Below are 24720 nucleotides of genomic sequence, written 5' to 3'. Positions count from 1 at the left end.
TGTCCTTATGGTTTTCAACTAACATGCTATAAAACTGGGACACCAGTCTTTTACCAAAACAGTTTTTTGTAACATGAGTTTCTAGGATGGAGAGTGGGGGTTGATGCACTGAGTTGTTTAAGTGTGCCAGAATAAAACTTCTAAGTTGTAAATACTTAAAGAAGTGTTTCTGTGGAATATTAAACTTTGCCCTTAATTCACTGAATGACATTAGAGAGTATTCCTCATATAAGTCCTGTAATTTCGCAACACCCTTGTTAAGCCATTCTTTAAAGCCCAAGTCATTCTTAGCCGGAGCAAAGAGTTCATTACCCCAAATTGGGGAGAAGTTCAGTATTTTTATATTTCTGAAACTTTATATTTTTTGTGTTACTGGTCGTTTTATTGTTTGTTTGTTTTTTGTCACGCGTTATGCGAGCTTGGCTTAACTGTAATTTTGTACACATGAATATAAAGGTCTTCAGTTTAAATCCTGAAATATTTAAAGTGTTTTGAGTTTTATCAAAGTAATTTTAGGTTGTTTTAACATTTCAGATCCATAAGTGTGTCACGTTTAGTTTGTACTTAGTAAATGTTGGCAGGAGGACTCTGTGTGCTGATGATGGGAGGAAATGGGGACGTTTAACAAAAGCTCCTGAGAGACACGAATGAACTCCAGTGAAATAATAGTTCATTTAAAAACAAACAAAAACGAGGGAGAGTAAGATAAAACGCTGGCCCTGACAGAGGCGCTAAGGCACGACAGAGTTTAGGACTACATTTAGAAAAAAAAATATTGTACATAGTTTTTTTAGAATAAAGTCAAAAATAACGTTGAAAATGTGGAGATTTACGTTGTTGTTTCAAGGCACAGTGTCACGTTTGCTGTACCTTCTACAAAGTGACTTGTTTTTTCTCAAAGTAGAATTACGACTTTAATCCCGAAATTTCGACTTTATTCTCAAAATCGTCAATAATATATTTTTTCTTAATCTGGCCCTAATACTCCATCAAGTGGGAAAAGCATAAAGGAGACAAGTTTCAAATAAAACAGGAAGTAAACTAAAAAGGAGGCCGTGCACTTGTTCAGTGTTTCCTGCATCATTCGGGAAATCCGTTCTGTGGCTGTGTTTATTGAACCAGACCACCAAGCAGGAATCTAATTTGTTGGGGAAAACACACGCGCTCATTATTCTGCTCTGTTCAGCATCATCTCCGTGTTTATTGGCCTTAATTGACAGTGATATAATTAGAAATGGGCCTGATGAGTCCCGTGAAGAGTCTGAAAATCGTGCGCAGAGGTAGATTCATGTCAGTCCAGTAATTTTCATGCATAGACATGCATGACATACGCATGTCAGTTTTCATAACTGTGGCATTGTTTTGAAGGCTGATTGTCCTGCCTATATGTGTTGTTTAGCCTCTGTTTCTTTTTCTGAGTCTTTTAATGCGACTCAGTTATAATGACTTTATATGTTGTTTTCAGTTTTATTGATTTTCTTATTGTATTCTTTTAGCTGTACAGCACAGTTGTTTTTGAGTGTCCTTATAAATAAAGTGACTGTCACAGTTTGATGTGACCCATGTCCCGGGTCGATGAGCTCCTGGGTTTCGGCACCACTGTGACACAAAAAGGACCCGAAGCACACAGCTTTGCACCCTATGGAAATGGGGAAGGCATGACCAGGTGTTGAAGAGCACCTGTTTTGATCAGCCTCCCCTTACACCACACCCTGAACCCACTGATCCACCCCTCCCCTGCAGCTGAGCCACAAACCACGCCCTGCCACAGTGACTTATTTTACCTGGTAGTCACTTTTTAAAAAGAAAATATACCTTTAATGTATCCTGAATATCTGAACATCACAGTACTAAGTGGCATCTGCAGCTCTCCTGCAATGAATGCAGTGTTTAATTGAGGAATGCTTTCGGCTGAAGTCCTGTGGTCAGTCCTTCTCTGTAGATCAGTGTGAGAAAACATGCTCTAACCTCAGTGAGTCACTCTGAATCTGGATGCAATCCCATTCCTGGAAAACAAAATAAAAATATACCTTTAGTACTCAGCAGGCCTCTGGTTTCTCCACCTGGGAAACAAAAGCACAGCCCTTCCTCTTTTTGTCTCACTTTTTATTTATCTGACAGGAAGCTGAAGCTGCTGTTAGGACTTTTTTGGTCAGATCAGGCTTTAATGTCACTACACTTTCACACAGCCATGAAACTTTGATCGTGTATTTACTTTGCTGCCGATCCGTAGTCAAACATGACCGCCTGAGTTTCTGTTTGCTATCCTGTCACATGACTGGTGATGATCTGACTATCTTGTGAGTGTGTATGTGTGTGTGTGTGTGTGTGTGTGTGGTGCATGTTTAAGGAGTTTTAAAGAAGTACTCCCTTGTTATTAATCCTCATCCACAGCTCAGTGTGCAGTTTGAGGCCTTGAACAGGATCAGGAGACACTGAGGCTTCTTAGAAATCTCTGAATGTTGTCTGTAGAATTCTTTATTTCCTCTTTTACTTTGAAGTTTAGTTTTCCTTTCTGTTCTCTGTTAATTTAGCTTCCTGCTGTCTTCCATTGGTTTCCTGATTATTTTTTTCCTTCTGCATTGTTTCCTGTGTTTCACTTTGTCGAGTTTCCCTTCGCTCCTCGTGGTTGTTTGGATTTATTTTTTGACTCTTGCTCAGTTATCAGTTTATTCTGTCTGTGGGATTCTACATTTGAGCCCTCTAATCCTTTCTAAGTCCTTTCTGCACACTCACACACCCTCCTAAAACATGACTCATGATGCTAATCATGCTGCTGTTGGTTTAGGGTTGTATAGTGGCTAAATCGTTGGTTTTACCTCAAATGTTAAATATATTCTTCATGTAATTCGAGTATGGTGAAGTCTCTTCCTTTAGACTGACCTCCAAATTCAGACAGATCATTTGATGTGTTGTGGTTGAAATGAAATTCAACATAGCCAGATATATTTTTGATACTATTAGAACTCACTTACTGTAACATCAACAGTCTGTCTGTGCAGTGAGTGAAGGCGCTTATTGACTGGATGAGTCAAGCTGCGATTCCCCGTTCCATGGTCATATGGCGTGAACAGTCATTTCACATAAAACTGTAATATTAGAACAATATAAAGAGGTTCAGCACACTATACAGACTGTGGGTGTGTGTGAGGAATAAGGTCAGTAAGACCAAAGCCTCCAAGGGAAGGCGGCAAACCTGTGAGTCAGTACGACGTGGCATAATTACAAGTGAATGCAATGGTGATACTGTTTTCCAGTCTGTTCATGTTTTGCATATGCTGATAAACTTCACAACACTTCATAGGAGGCTAACTAATTAAACCCCTTATCCTTCCTCATAGCACAGCCCTCTGATAGCGAGGAGGAGTCAGTAATTATGTATCGTGTAAATGCTGTTGGTGCTTCGTTGTAAAGCTTCATTTTGTTTCTCTGCAGGGGGATGGCGGTGCCGTACGAGGGTCAGTCTTTCTCTGCTCTGAGGAGGCAGTGCCAGCATAAAGGAACTCTGTTTGAAGACCCTCTGTTCCCCGCCTCCGACCAGTCTCTGTTCTACCAGCGAAATCAAATTGGGCGAGTCACCTGGAAAAGGCCAAATGTGAGTGAAAATAATGTTTTACCGAGAGGGGAAGTAGTAGTGCTGCACAATTATTCTGATATGCATTTTATACATGTGGAAAATAATAATAATGATGACAGATGATATTTTGCAAAGTAAAATCAGTCAGGTTAGCAGTATTTAAAAAAAATATTTTCTTTGATGGTCTGTATCACATAACAGGCCAGAAAACAAACACAGTGGTGAGGTCTGTTTCAGTGTCTTTAATTATCAGCTGCAGCTGCTCGTATAACTCCGAGATGAGGTATAAAAGAGAATAAGCTCCCACAGAGTCGTTATAAAAGGGGAAACTATCCATAGAGGCCAGCGCTGCTTTTAGTCACACACTTTAACCCTTTAAAGCCGGTCGGAGCGGGCACGCTCTGTTTTGCGTAACTATTTTTAAATCCCTGTAGCACTGCAACTACCTAAGCTAGCGCAATAATTTTTTTTGCATATGAAACCGGAGGAGTTGTACTTACATCTTATACCATCAGCTTGTCCTAGGTCACAGTTTCCTTCCACATATAGCTTTGCAAAAACTGCATAAAAAGCGCTTGCAGCAACAAAAACACAATATTCCAGAAACACGCTTTGCCGAGCCGATCAGCTGTTCATAACACTTCCTAGGTTGGAATAGACGTCAGCGCGAACTTTCACATGTCCGCCATGACCTGCCCGAAACCGGAAGTGACGTCATTTTCGCGGAAATGTAGTCTTTTTACCATCAGGGCCTCATGAGCCTGTACTGGTGTTTTTTAAAAGTTATCTTTGACTTTATGACTTTCTGTGTCGTTCCTGGGATGCTTTGGACTTATTTTGCACTGTTGGAAATAGTTTATTTTGATGCATATGCTGCTTTTTTGCAAATTTGCACTATAATTTTTATTTTCGTTTTTCCTGCAGTATATAAAAATTGGTGTATCTCAAAAATAAAACTATGAAGACACTCAAAATAAATTTCCTGTGGTGGGAAACTATTTTGTGCAACTTTTTTGTATTTACAGTTTTGAGGGATAAGCCTCTTAAATTTCTCTAACTAGAAATATATGTTAAAAAAACAAAAACTTTTCAATTTTTTTGTAGTTTATTGCACTTTTTTGCAATTTATGTAATTACTATGCACTTAATCCATACATATTATTAAAATTTGGGCTATAACGGTTGTATTGATGTATAGCAACTTGAAATGCTCCCAAAAATGGCACTACAGCATGTAAAAATATAATATAAGCTCTGGCGGACTTGGTTCTATGGTAGGTCTTAAAGGGTTAAACATGTTTATTTCTGCTGGATAGTTGGTCATTTTAACATGGGCGTCTATGGGGACTGACTCACTTATGAAGGCAGCCTCAAGTGGCCATTAGAGGAACTGCAGTTCTCAGTGTTTGCTGCTTGTTTTCATCTTTTACAGCTCAGTGGGATCAGCTGCATGATCGTCCGTGCAGGCGATCTTTTGTAGAGCTCTTATTTTATGCCTGTATGACAGAAAGAGGTTTGTTTTTTTGTTGTTTTTTTTAAAGGGTGTGAAAGAAGACTGCAGTAAACTCAAAGAAGGTGGAGAGTTAGTGATACATCAGAGATGAAGGATCAGCTGTTTATTCACAGTGGAGACGGAGAGAGGAAGTAGGCTGGGAATGGCGGTGGTGATCATGAGACAAGGCTCCATATAAAGAGAGGAGAGGTTACAGGGGCTGAATGGGAGAGGAATTCATGGAATTTCAAGCCAACAGCAAGGAGTTGTGTGTTTGTGTGTGTGCGCGTGTTCACACACGCACGCACACACCAGTTTCTGGTAGTTACTGAACAAAAGGAACTTTAATTTACTTTTGTATTGTGACCTGTGTGAAGTGCTTTACAATTGGTCGTCTTCACACTCACCCTTAGCAAAAAGCACCTTCTGTGAAGCTTTCGACTGAGCTATTCCTGTTAAATATAACATACAACTGTGACTCACAGGAAAGATTTTAATATTTGTCTTTGTGGCTTTATTATCATTACTATTATTTTTTATATATATATATAGGCAGAAGAAGATAGATGGATGGATTACAGAAAATAAATGTGATTTATGGATAAGTAGTTGTGCATTAACCTGACAATGAGGGTGTAGATTTATGAAATAACCCCTGAAGTTGTCCTCTGCAGGGGAGAGCTGAGGGCTAAAGAAAAACACGAATAACTGAATTTCTGTTTTTGTTTCGTGTAACATGTGACATCACCAAACACCCAATCATACGATATTATTGAGATATTGAACCTTTTGCAATATGCTGAGTACTGCAGTAACACATATTGTGATTTATTCCTTTTTTAACAGCAGTTTATGTCTTCAAAGTTCAAATTTAAACTTTGTCAGTATCTACTTTGTCCAATAAGATGAAGTTATCTCACATCAGTTATTTTTTTGCTGCTAAATAAACACCGTCGCTAAAACCTGCCATAGGACAGAGTCGGTCGGATATCAGTCTGCAATTGAAATGGATCGAGTTGGCAATTATTTGCAGTCTGTTTCTGATAATACAGCAATTAATCAAATTTGGCCTCAGCTGTTCATCAGCTGGTTGTATTCCTATAGATCAGGAAGGTTGCCGAGTCGAGCCCCCTCGAGTTAACAAAGACTCGTTCACACTGATCACAATAAGTTTTTAATCTGTCTGCATTTATAAACTAGAGAGCAATTATTTGCAAACCTACAACAACTTCTCTGTGTGACTGAAGTCAGTCCAGGTCACACTGCGACTGTTTGCAGGAAGGTTGACTCCGATCAGGCAACCTGTGGAATCGCCTTACGATCAGAAGTGACCGAGAGTGTTCAAAATGCTCAAGCTCTCCAGAATGTGAAAAAATTCAGTACTGCTGTCCTGTTTTTACTCGTGTGACTGACCCATTAGCTTGCTCTGATTTAGGAGGTAGCTTTATCAAGCTAAGTGTGCCCAGTGTCTGACGATTTTTTTAGAGCCAATTTAATACAAGTTTACTCGGCTACCGTTATCTCAGGGTGGTGGTCTGCACCAGGGGCTTCACCAATGTCCAGTATGAGATAATAAGGATCATTTAAAAATTAGCAACAATGTTTTTATAGACCTATTATTATTTTTGTAATGTGGTGGATAAATGTCTAATGTTGCCTTAATTCCACGTTGAATTTTTTTAGGATCCTTAAACTGCAAAAGTGCTTCTTATCAGAGGCTTTGAGTCAGCCTCGTGAAGCTTAGGAAAGCTTTATGCAGTGGAACAGCAGCTGTTTAAGTTCAGATGATGGCTGAACATCGTGCTCGTAATGTTGCTTAATAGATTTCCAGCCTCGCTCTGCTGCTATGTACAGAATCTGTGCTCGGCTTTTCACGTAATGCTGAGTCAAAAGATTAATTTATTTCTTGTCTTGTGATTTTTACTTGACCTGCATAAAATCTAAATGCACTGGTCTGCACTGAGTGCTTCTCATTGAGTCTTATTTGATTAAATGTGTAATTTTCTGTTTTCCTTTAGGCTTGTAGTGCATATAGAGTATGAAAGAGTGATTTCTCTGTATTTAGGATGCGTTTACTGTTAATTATTCATGTTAAATTATTAAACAGAGCACTTAAAGCATTTGATCAATATTATTGATTTGTTCAGGGAGTGGGTTAGGGTTTTTTCATAAACATTTCTGATGTGGATCTCTCATACTTTATTCATTGTGAATATGTTAATGTCTTTAAAATGCCACTGAGAGGCTTATTGACTGATGCATGCTTCACTTTCCAAATTTCTTTTTAACAATTTAGCTTTGAACTAAAGAAATGTTAATGATGAGGTATTATTAACATTTAATGAGGTAATAATTAGGTTAATAATAAGTTAAATAAAAGAAATCATTAGTTTAAAATCAGAATAGTTCACTTGGACGTCCAGCATCTTGCATGTTACATGGTCGTAAACCATTTTACCTCTAATTCTCCTGAATGCATGAAGTAAATGCATAAATACACAAGTGCCAGGTTACGATGGAGAAGCACCGTTTGGTGGCTAGAGGTGAAACACGAATCAAAAATGGCTCCTGCACTGCTAACTTCTATAAAAAGATGATGCAGACGAAGGCAAGTGACCTGAAGGTTTCTGCTCACATTTCTAGTCCACGTGGAGTAGAAAAGAAGCGCTGTGTGTGGAAGTAAATTATTGTTAATGTAGCCGAGGAGGTGTGTGGAATGATAAGGATGGCGAGGAGGTGGTTCATGGCATGTTGGAGCCTGTTAATATTATGTTGACATGCAGATAACGATGGCCGCAGTCGTTGTGTAAGGCAGTTACGACGTACATATCAAAGGTTATTTAGTGATTGGTCCCATTAAGACAAAGTTCATCTTTGAATTGTAAATTAGAAATGTTTCCGTCTGCGTCAGTGATCGAATGGGGAGATACAGGTTTCTGATTAAGACGAAGAACATCGCCCAGATAATTTTGTACACGCCAATATGTGTTGATGTTTCGGGCAAATCAGTATGATGTCATAGATTTACAGCTTAATGGAAAAAAGCTAAAGCACGGCTCGTGCTGTAGTGGAAGAGCAGCAGAGTTCATGTAAAGGCGAGGCTGTGGTGCATTACAGCATCAAAGTGAGGACTTTGATCCCTGAGACATTTTGTATCCTGCAGTGATCCAAAAGTGAAGAAGGAACTATTTTTTCACTCTTTGAATTTCTCACAGTGTTCTTAAGTTTAGAGAAAAGTTCATATTTGAAATTAACCATTTAACAGTGTTAACTGTGTATTAAAAGCACTTTTAGATTCATCATTAAAGAATTTTTTTTTTATTATTATTGATATTATCTCTTTTGAGTTTGTATGGATGCCTCACCTGCTGCAGGTTAAATCCACTTACGGATACAAATAAAGGAACCTGATATCACACCGTGCCCTTTTATGAGAGTATGGAGCATTTTCAGCATCGCTATCTTGGTGTTTGAAACCAGGCGTGACAGGGGAAGGCAGGCTCTGGCAGTGAATCTGAGGGACGTGCTCATTGGCTAACAAGCTGTCACAACTGTTGGTTTCTAAACTCTGACTGTAATAATGATCATAATTTACTAAATGACCATAAGACTTTATTTAGTATGATCTCAAACTCCTCATGATCGTGTTTACTGACGTCAGAGAGAGAGAGCGAGTCAGCTGAGGGTCATTTCAGCATCGACTTCAGCGCCTCAACAAATTTGTTGGGGACCAGAAGAGTCTCCCCCTGGTGGCCATTAAAAAGAATGCTTTTTTAAGGCACTTGTGCACTGGCTTCACTTTTCAGACCTAGAAGCGACGTTCCTCTTTTATACTGTCTCTGTTTCCTGGAGAGGATCTTACCTCTCTGTGACTGGATCTCTACCCAGCACCTGCAGGAGGTGGAGAGTTGCATGCATCTATGCTGAGGCTGCAAAGCAGACCAAGGACCACCATCTGTAGTCAAACTGCAGTCAGTCCACAGGATGGAGAGCTGACTGGAAATGGAGATGAATATTAGTCCTGTTATCTCTTGTCCCACAGAGCACACACACATACATCCTCCATCTTTCTCCTCTTACATCATCTCAAACACAGTCTTAGGGAAACACTGGCTCTTTACTGTCTGTGCATATATAGTGACTATATGCACTAAAAATAGTGGCCTTTAATTTGGAGAATGCACACAGTAAAGCTTTCTTCCTGTTTTCCTATTTTAACATCAGACTTTTTAGCAAATGTGCCGTGGGCTGGCTCTGCTCAGATCTGCAGCACGTACACATACTTTCTACACTCTATATAAGACCCTGAGAGGCTAACTTTGTGTAGCCATGTATACATTTGTCTCTACATACAGTTAGTGGTCTTCCTGGGCGTGTGCTGTGGTTTATCCCACCTCTATCATTTGGCTGCTGTCCCGTTAGTCTGCCTCTGTGGTTTGTTTGGCTTTGAACCCTCAGGAGAGACTTGTACTTAATCGGGGAGTGATTTTACTCTGTATTTACCTTATGATGTTTGACCGAGTGCTCTGGGTAACGCCCTTCTTTACGTTCATCCACACCTGGCAGCTGTCCTGACCACATCCGCCTGATGTTTTCCAGAGAGACACTGCAATAAAATACACAGTATAAAAGGATTCAAACCTGGATTAAATTATAAGACCGTTAGAAGTGGATTCATTGTGCCTGTAAATAAGAAGTTGAGGATAAGTATTAACTCTACCGTGGCTGTGATAGTTCCTGTACAGCTGCCTGTGGGTCAGATTTTATGAGTAATCAGTTACAGTTTTGAGTACCTGTAATACCTCTAAGGAAGAAAATTAGTTTATCAACACTGATTTGTCTCATCTTTGTTGTTCCAGGAGTTGACCAGTGACCCCCATCTGTTTGTGGACGGCATCAGCGCTCATGACCTGCACCAAGGTCAGCTGGGAAACTGCTGGTTTGTAGCCGCCTGCTCCAGTCTGGCCTCCAGAGAAGCACTATGGCAGAAGGTGAGAGAAGGAAGAACAAAAGCTGCACTCATTCCAGAGATTTTTATAGACGTGGTGGGAAAGTCTTTATAGGAAAGAGAAGGCATTGCTCCCACACTTCTGTGGCATCCAACTCCCAGGATAAAATGCAGCAATGGTTGTTGTGAGAGACACGGGGCTTTTCTAGAGGGCTTTTAAATGAAGGCCTAAACTGTTGTAACAACAAATAATAATAATCCAGAAGTGAGACATTTATTAATCCAAAGGGGAATTTGTTAAAGGTGCTCAAGTGTGAGTGTGAAATATAGAAAAATATAAACCGCAGTGTGTGTGAAACTAAACAGTGAGTGAGGGTGATCCAGGTGTTACAGGTAGGAATGATTTCCTGTGGTGCATCGTCGAGCACGTCGTGAGGCTGTGAAGACAGCATGCTCCTTTCTGACACCATCCTGAGTCATAAAATGATCCTGTTAGTTTTTACAGCAAAACGCACAAAAAAAGCAGCTGCAGAAATATTAATATTCATTTTAAACACGTTGTAAAGCTGTTGTGGTTGGATACGAGGCCTGACATGAACGTCTCGGTATAAAAACATGCAGTTTTAAGTGTCCTGTATCATTAATGCACTTTTACAATTTGTAGCATATCAGAGTATTTTAAAATCGATTGAAAATTCAGCGAATTTTGAAGGAAAAAATGTGTTTGGTGATTAGGTAAGTGCATATAAAAACAAAATAAAGTAAAAGTAAATAAATAAACATTAATTATTGTAATGTATAATAAAAATAGAGGGAAAAAGGAAAAAATGATAATAACTGAATTGAATTTATTTCGACAGTTTATCACTTTGATTATGTTTTTCATGTTATCTGAGCTGAACTGAGAGAAGGGGGCTCTACTTACTACTGGCTGATAAGTGTGTGTGTGTGTGTGTGTGTGTGTGTGTGTGTGTGTGTGTGTGTGTGTGTTGGTAGGCGTGGACATGTGTGGAGAAGCTTGTAAGATTATTGTGAGTGGGTGTGTCGCCTTTAGTTGTGTTTAAGCAGCACTTTGTGTAATCTGAGTGATTTTTCTTATCGATTAGCTGCTAATGGAAGTTCTCTGAAACTGAAACCACCACACCAGGCATGAACTGAGTCTTCTTGAAGAGGAAAGAGCTGATAAGACTAAGGCTGCTCCTGCTGACTAACATACTCATCATTCAAACTGGGGAAAATCTGGCTTAATGTAGGTCTAAAAGTCCGAAAACGTGAAACGGTCTAAGATGAGCGATTAAGTGCTGTCCACATAAATAATGTTTATGAAATAAGAGACGAGGGAAGCGATGTTTCATGAACTAATCGATTAAAGATTACATCTCCAGATGAAACTGTGCTCATGAGAGCAGATCATATCTTCAGTTCATGTCTCCTGTCTTAGTTTTATATCCACGACCACACAAATATCCTCTGCTGTTGTATTATCACCGGTTTACTGAGCACACGAACAGGACTGCACACGTCTCTCCGCTCTGGGATATACTGATAGTTTCTGATATTTTTGAGAACATCAAGCTGATTTCTCCTTTTGGGAATTAAACTAATCGGATACTTTCCAAAGATTTGATCTAATACGCCCAATCTCAAACCATCTTGTGATAAAGATTCCTTCCAAATATATTCCAGGATGGAGATCTGGATCAAACCCCATCTTTGGTAATACTCACATGCAGATCCATCTATACCTTTTGGAGCTTCCTGCTAATAAATGCTAAAAAAATCCAACTGCATGCAGCCTTTGGTGTCAGAGGTCACCAATGGAAGTAACATCTGTTGTCCACAAGATGGCAGTATAAACTGATGAACAGATTTACTGTGGGTTGGAGACAGAATAAATTAGCCACATGCTTAAAATAAAAATTTTTGCCTTAAATATTGAGATATAAAGTGTGTTTACTTTCTGCTGCTTAGAGGGAAAGATCACCGCTGTTCGAAAAGTATTTAATTAGGCTGCTTTTATTCTTTTTCCCATTAAGTCAGCACTTTGTTACACATGAAAAACATGTGTAACTTGCTGCCTCCTCCTTCCTCTCTGCTCTCCAAGGGCCTCCCCTCAGCTTCCTAGTTTTCCATCAACTGGAGGGAAACTGAAGTCTGTTTTAGGTGTAGTTGCCTCTGTGGAGCACCCAGTTGTCTTGACACCCTTCAAAGGTCCGAAAACAAACAAAACAGCTTCTGTGGTGACGACAGCAAAGCACACGGACGCTTGTACAACAGTTACTGTTGTGTGAAATGATGTGTTTGTGTTGCACAGAGAGCGTGGAAGTGTTTCAGTAACACAACATAAATAGAACATTTATAATTAATAAAGTTAAGGTCTTAGTTTGGGAACTATTAAATATTGCCAAATCTAAGACTGACGCTAGCTGGTTAAACCTGAAACAACATTTCCTTCTTTGTGTTTGATTGAACTGATTTATTTTCACTTTCTGATGATTTGCCTGTTGAGACCGATTCTCCAATAACACCTTTGCTTCCGGGAGCTAACAGCCACAGTCCGTTTCAGTTCTTTCTCCTTAATGTTGAAATCCTATAAGACATGTTAAGGATTTAAAAAATAAATAAAGGAGGGGAGGGGCTGAGAATGAAGAGTAACTTTAACAGCTTAGCTTAATACTCCTAGAGACTCTTTCACCAAGTGGACAAAAGGGCCAAAACAGGCAAATAGACTCTTTTCCAGAGTTTTGTTGTAGTTTCAGCCACACGACCTGGATGGACTCCTGGCACTATTTACACAACTCTGTTCTCCGGCTACAGAATTTGCACAAAATAGTACATAAAGAAAAAGGATCATATTTATCAGTTGTGCTTCTGTTTTTTAAAAAGAGGACATTTCTTCAATCTGTTTGCTATGGTACAATTTTTCCTATGTTGTGATTATAAATTGCACTTTTTTAAAAGTAAAAATAAGATGAAGAAGCTTTAAAGTTGTTCAACTTGATTTCTCTTTAATCAGAAACAGGAAGTAAGAGCGAAACGTTTTGAACCTAAATGCAGAGGTTGAACTCTTGAGATAAAACTGTCATTTTTCTTAGCTGGAAATGTTCATCCTGGAAGATTGGGACATTTTTTTAAAAGTAGCTGCCGTTATTTTTCAAATGAGTGAATCCAGAGGGACAAAATGTTTGAGTTATCTTCTACAATGTCCAGTTAAAAGGGTGCTTTTTCCTTGTGATTCAAAGATTACAGTGGTTATGAGGAATGTAAAGGAAAAGTCAGAACTGTCAAAAGGAAAAACAACTCGACTCAAATGCACTTACAAGCTTCTCCCAGCTCTTGTTGTTGGAATTGTTGGAGAGAAAGCCCCCATCATTTTATTGCTGTTTGAGTAATGTGGAAAGTTTGAGTGGAACCACAGTGGGAACTATTGTAAGCCAAGACCAGATACTGTAGAGCAAACCAAGACATGCTGGAGTTTTTCCCAATCGGTTTCCATTCATTCAAAACACAGAGAAACACAGAGAGAGGGGGAAGCAGGATCAGATAATAAGTTACAACACAGACCTCTAACCTTTTAAAACAATTAAATATACTGTTATAATGGTGAATGTATAGACATGCAGGTGTTTTGTTTTGTTTTTTTAAGAAATTAAAACTTGTAGGAAAATCAGCAGAACTGTAATAAAGATTATTTCTGATCAATTATAAGTAGGTTTAATTTACTTTTTTAGCAAACGTGGAGGAAGGTGACAGTCTAAAAGTCCAAAAATGTGTAGTGGTCACACATCGGACGAAGATGGTGTGACAAACAATCTAAATGAGGTTCAGGCGAACGACTACAAGAACCCAAAGCAATTCCTAGAAAGCTCGACTAGTCCTGACAAGCAGCACAGCTCGATCTGGTAGCGAGCAAAGAGAAACTAAACGCAGAAAACACTAATGAGGGCGGAGCAATTATCAAGAAGTGAGGAAGTAAAGCCGGCAGGAACAGACAAGTACCCACGATAACAAAATAAAACAGGAAATGACCTGATGGAAACTTAAAAATAGTTTGTTTATCAAGCGGCCAAACAGGAAAATCTAGAGTGTAACATGTAAACAGTCTTTGTTCTAACTATGACCCATTGTGCTTACATTAGTAGACTCTCAGGGAAAATCCTGCTGACCATGGCCTGAGTTTCCAGTAATGCGGTCAGTGCACAATCCCTGTGAGTCCTCGCTGATCTAAAAGCTCTGTTTCAGTTAGGTTTCTGACGCTGAATAAAGTCATGGGCAGAGTTTTACTTCTCTAAAGCCTTCCTCGTAGACATGTCAATGCTAATTGGAAAACTCAAAAACCAGTTTTATTTTTTATCTGTCAACTACATGACCTTTACTCTGAGTTTCTTTCTGATTTCTCAGACTTTTTATCTAATTTGGTGCTCAGCTCAGATAAAATAATTATTGTGAGTAATTTAATTTTAACATCCACGTTATGCTGAAAATGACAGCCTCAACACGGCATTTAATCTATAATTAGACTCATTTGGCTTCTTTCTAAAAACTAAAGAGCCCACCCACCACTTTAATCACACTCTGGAGCTTTATCTGAAGAGTGTTTAAATTATAAACAACAACAACCCTTCCTTTGTCTGATCATTTGTTAATAACATTTACATGTACAATAATGAATTGCAAAGCACTGGGGAATACATTTCATTACAGTAGATGTCTTTCTGAAGTGCTGTAACTACGTTTAAGTTCCTCCACTGTTGCTTCCTTACATCCTCACTGTGTACGACTGTCCCCACCCTCGTTACCTCCCCTCTTTCCTGCTCAGTAACACCAATAAAAACCAGCACCAATGAGAACACACACACGGCTTTCAGTGGTTATTTAATCTGCGTCACACCATTGATCTCTGTTTCTATCAGCAGGCATGCAGTGGAAATATTTGGTTATCTATACTCCTAGAAACAATGAAATAAATAAGAAACAACCAAACAACAACTGCAGCAAGTCAACAGTCACAAAACAAAGTAATCGACATGTTGTTAAAACAGTCAGCTGATCACAAGTTGTTGTTTTTGTTTGTTTTGGGTGTTTTTCTTCAAAGGTAAATAATTTCAGAAAACTTTAAAGGTTCTAAAAAGTGTCAATATTTATTATATGAAACCTAATTTAATAATCTAGTAGATATTTGATAACCACCTGCGAGCATCAGTAACATTGTATTTAGCATAGTTTCAATAGCAAAACTTCACAGATGTGATACATTGTAACAGAAACCAGCATTGATACACTGAGTGTTCCTGATTGTTTACTGGAGAATGCTTGGAGAGTCCATTTTCAGTCACTTTCAAGGATCATATCACCATGTGGGCTTCAAACCAGTTAAAACATATGAAAAGTTTTCTTTGTACCTATAATTTGATGCCAGGCTCATCATCTTGCTTGGATATCTTCTGTAATTTTCTAATGTAGTCATTTTTTAAACACTCACAAATGGATCTTATGTCTGTGAAATAGAGAAACCGGACTGCATCCATTGGGGTGAACTGTCCCTTTAATTAGCACCAACATATATAAAAGCATATTAAGTGTTAATTCAAAGCATTATGTTTTCTTTCTCTTGTCATTGTGTTCATTTCAGGTTTTATTTTCACAAAAAATGTTGCTTTTGTGTTGAAATACTTGCTGTAAAACCTGTTTTGGTGTTTATGTAACTTTTACTGTTAAAAAAATCAAACAGACGTTTTACTTACACTCAACGATAGAAAGAGAGTAACTGTTTAACTAGTTTGAGGGAGAATATTTAAGCTCATCTATCTCTGATTGGTTGAAAAGGAGTTGTCAGGTTTTTCTAATCAACAGTAAAATAATGGCTGATAGAATAGAAATTTTAAAGGCTTCTTCTGGACTCTATCAGGATTCTACTGGCACTAAATAAAAGTCATTTCTCTGTTGTGAACTCGATCGAGCAGTTGAGATTCGCCGCCTCGGCCCCATCCTTGAAAGCAAGCAGGAAGTACATGACCTTCCTGACTTTGGCGAGCTCTGCAATCCTTTCGCCGAATTCCTGCATGTCCGCCTCCAGGCACTTGAGCTGCGAATCTTCGGGGTCGCCGGCATTACGCCAAAATGTTCCAATGGGCTCCAGCAGCTGCCGGGTCATCAGGTTGGTGAGGTCGGGGGTCCAATGCTGGCAAATACCGGTGATGGTGACGCGGCCGTAGCCGGAGAGGGAGAAATACCAGCGGGAGAAGTTCAGCTCCTGGATGGCGAAGTCCAGCCGATACACGGCCTCGTAGGGCAGAAGCAGACGCTCGCCGTCCTGACGCTTCTGCCCTGACCGCTGCAGGGAGGACACGCGAAGGCGCATCATCTGCACAGGAAAGAAGAACACAGGAATTCAGTTCATGTTTGGTTTGGAGGGAATTTTCAGTCTGGGTGCCGGTATCAGTCTCTGACTGCCGTTGTTTTACGTTGCGCTCAGCATACCTGTGCTGTGATAAAACACACAATGAAGGGAAGGTGGTGAGGCTCAAAGGTTTGTGCGTTTGTGTGAGAAGAAGCAGTGTTTATAAAAGAAAAGCAGGTGGATGGCACAAACGGATGATGTGCTCTCTGGTGTGTTTTATACAAAGTGCCGTTCATACCTATAAAATTAAAATTATGAGTCTGCAGTTTTATCAACTATTATCAGATTTTTTTTAAAAATATTTTGTGCAACTCCACAGAAGAGATGATAGATGAAGTATCACAGGCACTGCTGCTCCGTTTTCTAAAAAAATTCTTTTTGACTGTAAAGTTAGTGTGGCTGCTTTGACTGGCAGGCATGCCGACACAGACTGTTACAGCTGATTGTTACACATCTGCTAATGAACACACGCACCGAACTGGACCTCTCAGCTGTGCCTTTTGGAGCATATTTAATGGAATTCCCCAAAAGATATGTCCTGTTGTGCTGTTTGAGGAGTTTCAGTTTGTGAAGTTCAGTCTGGCAAACTATCCATCAGCCTCACTCAGTCACGTCCTAGTGTTGTTAGTCTGTCACTTGGCACTAATGGGGCAGAATATTGGTCTGTGCAGTGCAGCTAGCCCACTCCTCTGTCTGTATGATACATTTGAACTCAGTCATAAAAGCTGATCACCTCCACTGTGACAGCCACACAGCTGAGTGACCACACGTCAGTCTGATGGGACTTTAGTGCATCTTTGTTACCATCACACACTTGACCTTTTAAATTTTGTCCCGCCACATTATAATAATTAAAAAGAGCTAAAGTTACACAGAAAATGAAACTTTATATGAAAGAAACATTAAAAACTATAACTGCTCTGATCCAGTTGCACTTTATTCTGGAATTTGCATCCACACATATTGTGCCGACAGACTCTTCTGTTCTGCATCTGAAGTTGAGAAGTAAAAACCTCACCTCTGTCAGCGCGGTGTCTTCTTTGAACTCCAGCACAATGGTGTTGGAGGGAGATTTGGCCTCATCAGCGTCCATCTCTGAGGTTTTATTCCTGGGATAAGGAGAGAGCCTGCCTGCCTGTGTGGATGGATGCTGTGAGAGATGAAGCTCTGATGGAGTTTTTAGTCTCAGCCTCTTTTCTTCTCTCACTCTATTCTCATAGGCTCTTCTCCCCCTCCTCCCTTCCCAACAGTTTCCATCACAGTGTACCAGTTTCTCATTTTGTCCCATCTCCCCGGAGCCAACTGGGTAGTTTGGTTGGGACATATTGATTATCAAGAGGGGGCAGAGGAGATGAGATCGATGCAAACAGCTGATTATTGTGACAGTAACGGTCACATTCGTTAGTCGTCTGGTTGTGCAGCCAGCCCTGCTCGGGTTATTTCAGTCCTCCAGCCTGAATCAGACGTTCCTGCAGAAACTGGACATTTCTGCAGAATCACACACGTCAGGTGTTTATAAAGCAGTTTATAGTTGACATGAACGCTGAAGCTAACACAGAACAGCTGAGAGCATTTTCTGTAGATTGATTTTTCTCTGCCGACTGTACAAAGTGTTTGAAAATACTTTTTGAGGTCTTTTTTTTTTTTAAGGTGTTCAGCAGGCAGGTGATGTGTGAAGGTGCTAAGCAACAGGAAGTGCTGCTGACGTATGACAGGGAACGCTGGGAGTTTCCTGAGGGCTTCTGGGAGCCCGGCTCGTCTTAGCTCAATGGATCGCTTATTTATTTATATCACTCACTTCACTGGGGAGTGTGTGTGTGCGCGTGGATTATGTCAACGTGTTGTCAGCTGGGATTTCAGCGCAGGATGTGGATGGATGACGTTTGCTCGTTAAAAACTTTAATCCTGAGTTGCTTTTGTTAATCAAAGACGCTGAATGTCATTAATGGGAAACGAGTGGAAATCGTTTGTTTCAATCTTTATTTTCTGTACGTGTTCGGAGTGTGGAGCTGTTGTATTTATCTACATTGTTTGTTTAATAGAAAGTGAAGATGAAAAAATATATTTTCCATGAGTTAGAATCCACAATCGCTCCCTGTCTGCACCTGAACACGTTTTATGGTCGTAAACACTCGTTATGTCCACATACTGTTTATTTAACATGTGGCTTACATTTAAAACAGCCTTGAAGGACATCACCTGTAAAATAAATAACGCTGTAAGCAGCGATGGTCAGTCGCACCTTTGTGCTGCGGTCGTGGTGTTTCCTTTGGGTATGATTGAGGTCGAGTGAGGTGATGACCGTGTTTTCTTTGGGTTTTTTTGTTTTTTTCCGAAGGTGATTCCTGACTGGAAGGATCAGGAGTGGGACAAAGACAAACCGAACTCCTACGCCGGGATCTTCCACTTCCGCTTCTGGCGGTTCGGAGAGTGGGTGGACGTAGTGATCGATGACCGGCTCCCCACAGTGAATGGACAGCTGGTGTACTGCCACTCCAACGACAGCAACGAGTTCTGGAGCGCGCTGGTGGAGAAGGCCTACGCCAAGTAAGCACTTCCTCAGATCAGTAACTGAAAACAGCGGCATTAATGCAGGTAATAAAAACACAGAGGATACGAAGAGGCGGGATGAAATAAAATCACTTAAATAATTTTCAGCTGTGGAAAGAAAAAAAACACTTAAGGAAACTCATGTTGAAGAAATGACTCCAGAATACACAAAGGCATTAGAAACTGAACCAAGGCTCTCCAGTCACATTAAAAAAAAGAACCAAAATTCAAGTAATTCAGCTCAGAACCAAAAACACGGTACATGGAAGAATTTTAAGAACTCTGATTGGATGATTTTTTTTTCTGAAACATACAAAACATGCTTAAGGTTTAATTCAGACAAGTTTAATTCAGGTGAGTTTGTCCCAAAATAAGGACTAACACGTTAAACTCTGGAGGAAAGTGTTCCCGCAAACTAACATAGGACAGGAAGTCTCTTTGCACATGTGGCCATCTGGTGGACTTCAGATAGAACGCAGGTTTAAGCCACCTCCACAGTGGCTTCATTTTCCCCACTCGGAAACTACGTCCATGTCTTACAAGTGATCAAACCTTCTGTTTACAAGGGGCAGCCAATCAGAAAAAGGTTAGTTTGAAGGGGGAGGAGCTAAAACAGCCCTTTTCAGATGAAAATGGGCTGAGGAGCCACACAAAGGCAGCATACGATAAAGGAGGATTAATGAATTGAGTCCGGGAAGGAGCAGAGTGAGTCCAGTATAAAGTTTCATTCTGTTTTTTTAGAAATGAAATATGCGGGCTCAGATTTTTAACTCTGACTGACATTTTTCCCTTAAACTCGGTGTTGTTGAGTCCGCAGCAGATCTTTTTTCTCATTTTAACAGTGAAATTCAAACAGGTGCTGATGTGATCCTAGTTTAACATTTCAAGATATTAACATCCAATTGATTAAATGTACATTTTACCCCCTGTAATTATGTTTAATTAGCAGTAAAAATGATGGCATGAATCCCTGACTCTGTGTTGTAAACCTAGATAGTTACTTGAAAAGCAGAGTGAGACTCAAACATTTGTTTAGACTAGGAAAAATAAATGTAAATGTTTGTGTGTTTTCCAGGATGTACGGGTGCTACGAAGCTCTGGATGGGGGCAACACGGCCGACGCTCTCGTGGATTTCACGGGAGGCGTGTCTGAGCCGATGGATTTGATAGAAAATGGGTACAAACAAGACGAAGAGAAGCAGCACGAGCTGTTCGAGAGAGTCCTGAAGGTTCATAACAGAGGAGGCCTCATCAGCTGCTCGATCCGGGTAAGGACACGTCAAATGCAAACCTGCGCCAGCCGAACGAATTCATTCATCTTCCCGACGTGTCGTTCCAGGCGACCACTCAAGCGGACATGGAGGCCAGGCTGGACTGCGGCCTGGTCAAGGGCCACGCCTACGCTGTGACGGATGTCCGAAAGGTGAGGCTGGGCCACGGCCTGCTGGCCTACTTCAGGTCAGACAAACTCGACATGATCCGCATGAGGAACCCCTGGGGGAAGAGAGAGTGGAACGGGCCATGGAGCGACAGGTGAGGAAGAGAGAAATCCTTTAAACAGGTTGTCTTGCTGAGATCTGAGGTGTGATACAGATGATACAGATAAAGCGTTTGTGCCTGTTTGCAGCTCTGAAGAGTGGCAGAAGGTCAGTAAGAGTGAGCGGGAGAAGATGGGCGTCACTGTGGAGGACGATGGAGAGTTCTGGTGAGTTTTAGTGCTGCGCAGCCCCCTGGTGGCTCTTTTTTAAAATTTATCTCACAGTAAATCATGCGAGTCCTTCCTCTCCTCCTCCTGCAGGATGACATTTGATGATTTCATCGCCAACTTCACAGACCTCATCCTGTGTCGTCTCATCAACACATCCTACCTGAGTTTACACAAGACCTGGGAGGAGGCGGTGATGCGGGGCTCCTGGCACCGCCACGATGACCCGCTGCTCAACCGAGCTGGGGGCTGCGCCAACAACAAGCACTCCTTCCTCCAGAACCCGCAGGTGTCCCATTTGTCCAGAGTTTCAGGTAAAATTCGTCCTCTCTCTCTGTCACTGTTTGCGTGACAGTGTGCTTCATTTCTGTGGTCGCAGTACGTGTTTGACGTGAAGAAGCCGGAGGACGAGGTGCTGATCTGTCTGCAGCAGAAGGACCGCAGGGCCACTCTGAGAGGCGGGCGAGGAGAAAACCTGGCGATCGGCTTCGACATACACAAGGTCAGATATTCATGGGCGTTGTTAAAATAATAAAATCTCCAGGTCGTTTGTAGTTAAAGACCTGATTAAAGGACGGCTGTATTGAATTCAGTAATTTAAAGTGAAAAGCTCAAACTGGAGTGAAAACTTGTGCTGCTTCCTGTTCAGGTGGAGTTAAACAGGACTTACCGAATGCACGTGACCCAGCAGAAGGCTGGCGGCAGCATCTACATTAACTCGAGGTCTGTGTTCCTGCGCATCGACCTCAAAGAGGGCCGCTACGTCATCATACCCACGACCTTCGACCCTGGCCTGGAGGGAGACTTCCTGCTCCGCGTCTTCACCGATGTCACCTCAGACTGCAAGTACGTGGCACACGTGGTTTAGCTCGCCATTTTCAGAAACGTCCTTCTGTTTCTACTAATGTAGGCGAACAGTAAAGATGGCGGACGCTCTTCCTGCTGCAGTTTCAGGGGATAATAAACTTTTATTTTCCATTAAATCCATCAGAAATGCTGGGAACTGAGAGTGAGAGGAGATCTTTGGGCTTCCTCTCAGTTCAGACACACAGCCAATAAAGACTTTATGAAAACAACAAAACATGAAAGCATTAATTATCATACTGTGTGTACTCAGCGCTGCACATTTAAACACTGAACCACAGAAACGGATCTTCCTGTCTGTCCTGCAGGGAGCTGACTGTGGACGAGCCCCGGAAGACCTGCTGGTCGGGGATGTGTGGTTATCCCTCTCTGGTCACTCAGGTCCACATACTGCAGGCCGACGGACTCGCTGCACAGGACTCAGACGGAGGTAAATGTTTCTGTTCTTCACAGGAAACCTGCCTTACACCTTAAAGACTGTATGTAAAAGATGGACGTAACCACCGTGATCCACTCGGGCATGTTTGTTTGGCTTTGTGAGAACGATTTGGGGCATTAGACTTTTACCCCAGATCACGGCCTGATGAGTAATCAGCTTTTGAAGTCCTGTTATAAATAAATGTTTAAGGTGTGGTGAGACCTGTGTGTGATGCGTTTAGGGGACATCTGTAAATTGAAACATCAAGTGTCCACTGAAGTGTTGATAACTCAACTGTGTCTCTCCAGCATCGGATCCTTACGTGATCATTCGCTGCGAAGGACAGAAGGTCTGCTCGCCGGTCTATAAAAACACGTGCAGTCCCGTCTTCGACACCAAGGGGCTCTTCTACAGGAAGAAAGCCAACCAGCCAATCAGCATTGAGGTTTGTGACACACAGAAGCGTGTGTGTGTGTGTGTGTGTACATTTAAAGCGCTGACCTTCTGTCTCTCTGTGTCTCTCAGATCTACAACAACAACGTGCTGAAGGACTCCTTCCTGGGTCAGGTGACGCTGCCCGCCGAACAAGGAGAAATAAAGAAAACGTTCCACCTGAAGGACAAGGGCGATCGCCGTGACAACGACCTCTCTGGTACCGTCACTGTTGCGATATTGACGAGCTCAATACTCACCGGTATCTAAGATTTGGAGCCGGGAAACATTTCTGAAGTTCCACAACACCCAGAAATGTCTCACAGAGCACCTACGCTGGGTGTATCCATAGACTGTAAGTAAAAGATGGATGCAGCTAACGAAATGATATTTCTCAGCAGCATGATCTCACCTACACAGCCTGCATTTTTGTAGTCCATTTTAAGGATGTTGTAGTCCTTGAAACAGGCAGCAGAGAAAACTCTAATTTCCTTTAAATCCTCGTGAATTCCCCACATCTTTCCTTCTTTTGCTTCCTTCATGAAAAAACCACAGCAGGGAATTTTTGGAATCTAACGGTGACCAAAAATATTTTCAAAAAGTTTCAACTCGAAGCTTCAGAAACCAGACATAGCAAACCAACGGATAATATCGCTGTGGCTGCTGCCATCTTTCACATACAGTCTATGGAAACTGAAAACGTCAAAGAGTTTGATTGTAAAAAATTTGTTTACACTTTCACAGGTTTTCTTTTTTTCTCTCCCAGATTTAACATTCTGTCAGCAGCTCCTCTGTCTCAGTTTTTAATCGACAGTTTAATGTGTTTTATCTTTTATTTTCACATGTTCATTCCTGACGGCCGAGGTGAACTCTGGTCGCGTGCTCTGGCTCGTTATGAAGCTAATACTGTTTACGTGCCACCCTGACACAGACTCCATGTTTGTTATTCATGTCAGAAACAAGCCAAAGATTTTTAAAATCTGCCACTTCATTATTTGTACCAGCAGTCTGTAAAATATCCAGACAGCAGACGTGTTCAGACGTGTGATGCATGAGATTATCTAGTTGCCTACACCCGCGGCTGGTTTGTGCCACCTTCAGTCTTCTCTTTGTAAAACTGTCCCAGAGTCACTTTAATCTTAGTTAAATATAATAAAGATTTTTTTGTCATGTTTTATTATAGATTCGATTTAATCTCAGTGCTCGCTTTGCACTTCGTTATAATGCCTTCTTAGTTATCGCAGCCCTGAGTTGGAGAGCAAGGTCTCAGAAGGTTCTGGAAGTTCAGCTCAGTATTTTTAGGTTTTGTTATTAAAGTGCTCAGTGAGTGTAGATCACTCAGTAACACTAAAATGACCACTTTGTCCATCTTTGACTTGATGTGTGTAGACCTGTGGATGAGCTGTGTGCTCATAAACCCGCTGAGACCACTGAGGGAGGGGACAGCTGTATATAAAGATGAAAGGTGAAGCTGCATTCTTTCTAATGGCCAGCAGAGAGCAGCAACTCTCTTGTAAGAATGCAGCCCTGCTTGAGTTCATGGTGCCAGTTATTTGTTTATTTTGTGATTTACGGCCAGTATTACAAACAAAACTCAGAATAAACACGGTGTAGTAAGCTTTCTGATTACTGCAGAAGTCATAATCACAATTACTTTGGCCTTTAATCTTAATTTTTGAACATGACTGAAGATCTGGGTTCCCGTGGTAAACTTTGGTCAAGGACTTTCTACACCCTTTACTCTGGGTGTAGTCCACATAGTCAAACTTTCTATTACTTGTATTTGTATTACTGGCCTACAGTCATCGTGTAGTGTCTGACACCAAGACTGTCCTCCAAGATGATTAGTTATCAACAAACGTGCACTTCTTGACATCGGATTTGTGTACTTTTACAAATCAAATCCAGATGAACGCAAGTGAAATGAAAAGGAGGTGAAGGGGGCACGGAGTCATTTGGTAGGGAATGACCTTGTTGACCGTTGGCTCTCTCGCCATCATCTTAAAGTAAGCTGAGTGAGTTTAAGCTTTTATGGAGCATACCACTTCAAAGGAAAGGGGTGTGTTCAATTTATAACAAGATAAAAGGAGAGCTTTGAGTAGATGAACAGCTCGATTATTCTGGTTTCACGACAGACAATGAAATTCAGTTGCACGTCTGATATCCTGTTTCTCACCTCCACAAACGGGGTTATGTCCATCTTTGATTACAGTCAGTCCGTTTCTCAGTCAGTGCTGTTCAGTCTGATGTAATCAGGCCTGTAAGAAGCTTTGTTTCTGTCTTATGTTCAAGTCTTGCAGTGTCTGATGGTCGTTTTAAATAAAGTTTACTTTT

The 24720-nt window shown here is 41.0% G+C and overlaps 2 protein-coding genes across 2 annotated transcripts in view; one reads left to right on the top strand and one right to left on the bottom strand.

The window, feature by feature from the left end:
• LOC100709916 (calpain-5) overlaps positions 1–24720 on the top strand; it is a 30036-nt gene extending 5316 nt beyond the window's left edge. The window contains exons 2-13 of the mRNA XM_003456406.5: positions 3436–3595; positions 9929–10060; positions 18756–18964; positions 20043–20235; positions 20307–20500; positions 20595–20672; positions 20766–20961; positions 21052–21174; positions 21322–21518; positions 21845–21966; positions 22263–22399; positions 22480–24720. Of these exons, the coding sequence (XP_003456454.1) occupies positions 3440–3595; positions 9929–10060; positions 18756–18964; positions 20043–20235; positions 20307–20500; positions 20595–20672; positions 20766–20961; positions 21052–21174; positions 21322–21518; positions 21845–21966; positions 22263–22399; positions 22480–22656 (1914 nt within the window). The 5' untranslated portion in view covers positions 3436–3439 and the 3' untranslated portion in view covers positions 22657–24720. The remainder of the gene's footprint in view (positions 1–3435; positions 3596–9928; positions 10061–18755; positions 18965–20042; positions 20236–20306; positions 20501–20594; positions 20673–20765; positions 20962–21051; positions 21175–21321; positions 21519–21844; positions 21967–22262; positions 22400–22479) is intronic.
• On the bottom strand, positions 14874–18715 carry ompa (olfactory marker protein a). Its single transcript, XM_003456382.5, has 2 exons — positions 17436–18715; positions 14874–16381 (listed from the first exon to the last, which is right to left on the bottom strand). The coding sequence occupies exons 1-2, from the start codon at positions 17739–17741 to the stop codon at positions 15950–15952; spliced, it is 738 nt and encodes a 245-aa protein (XP_003456430.4). The 5' UTR covers positions 17742–18715; the 3' UTR covers positions 14874–15949.

The sequence above is a fragment of the Oreochromis niloticus genome, linkage group LG14 (genome assembly GCF_001858045.2).
Source record: "Oreochromis niloticus isolate F11D_XX linkage group LG14, O_niloticus_UMD_NMBU, whole genome shotgun sequence".
Lineage (NCBI taxonomy): Eukaryota > Metazoa > Chordata > Actinopteri > Cichliformes > Cichlidae > Oreochromis > Oreochromis niloticus.
This window is presented reverse-complemented; position numbering and strand designations above follow the sequence as displayed.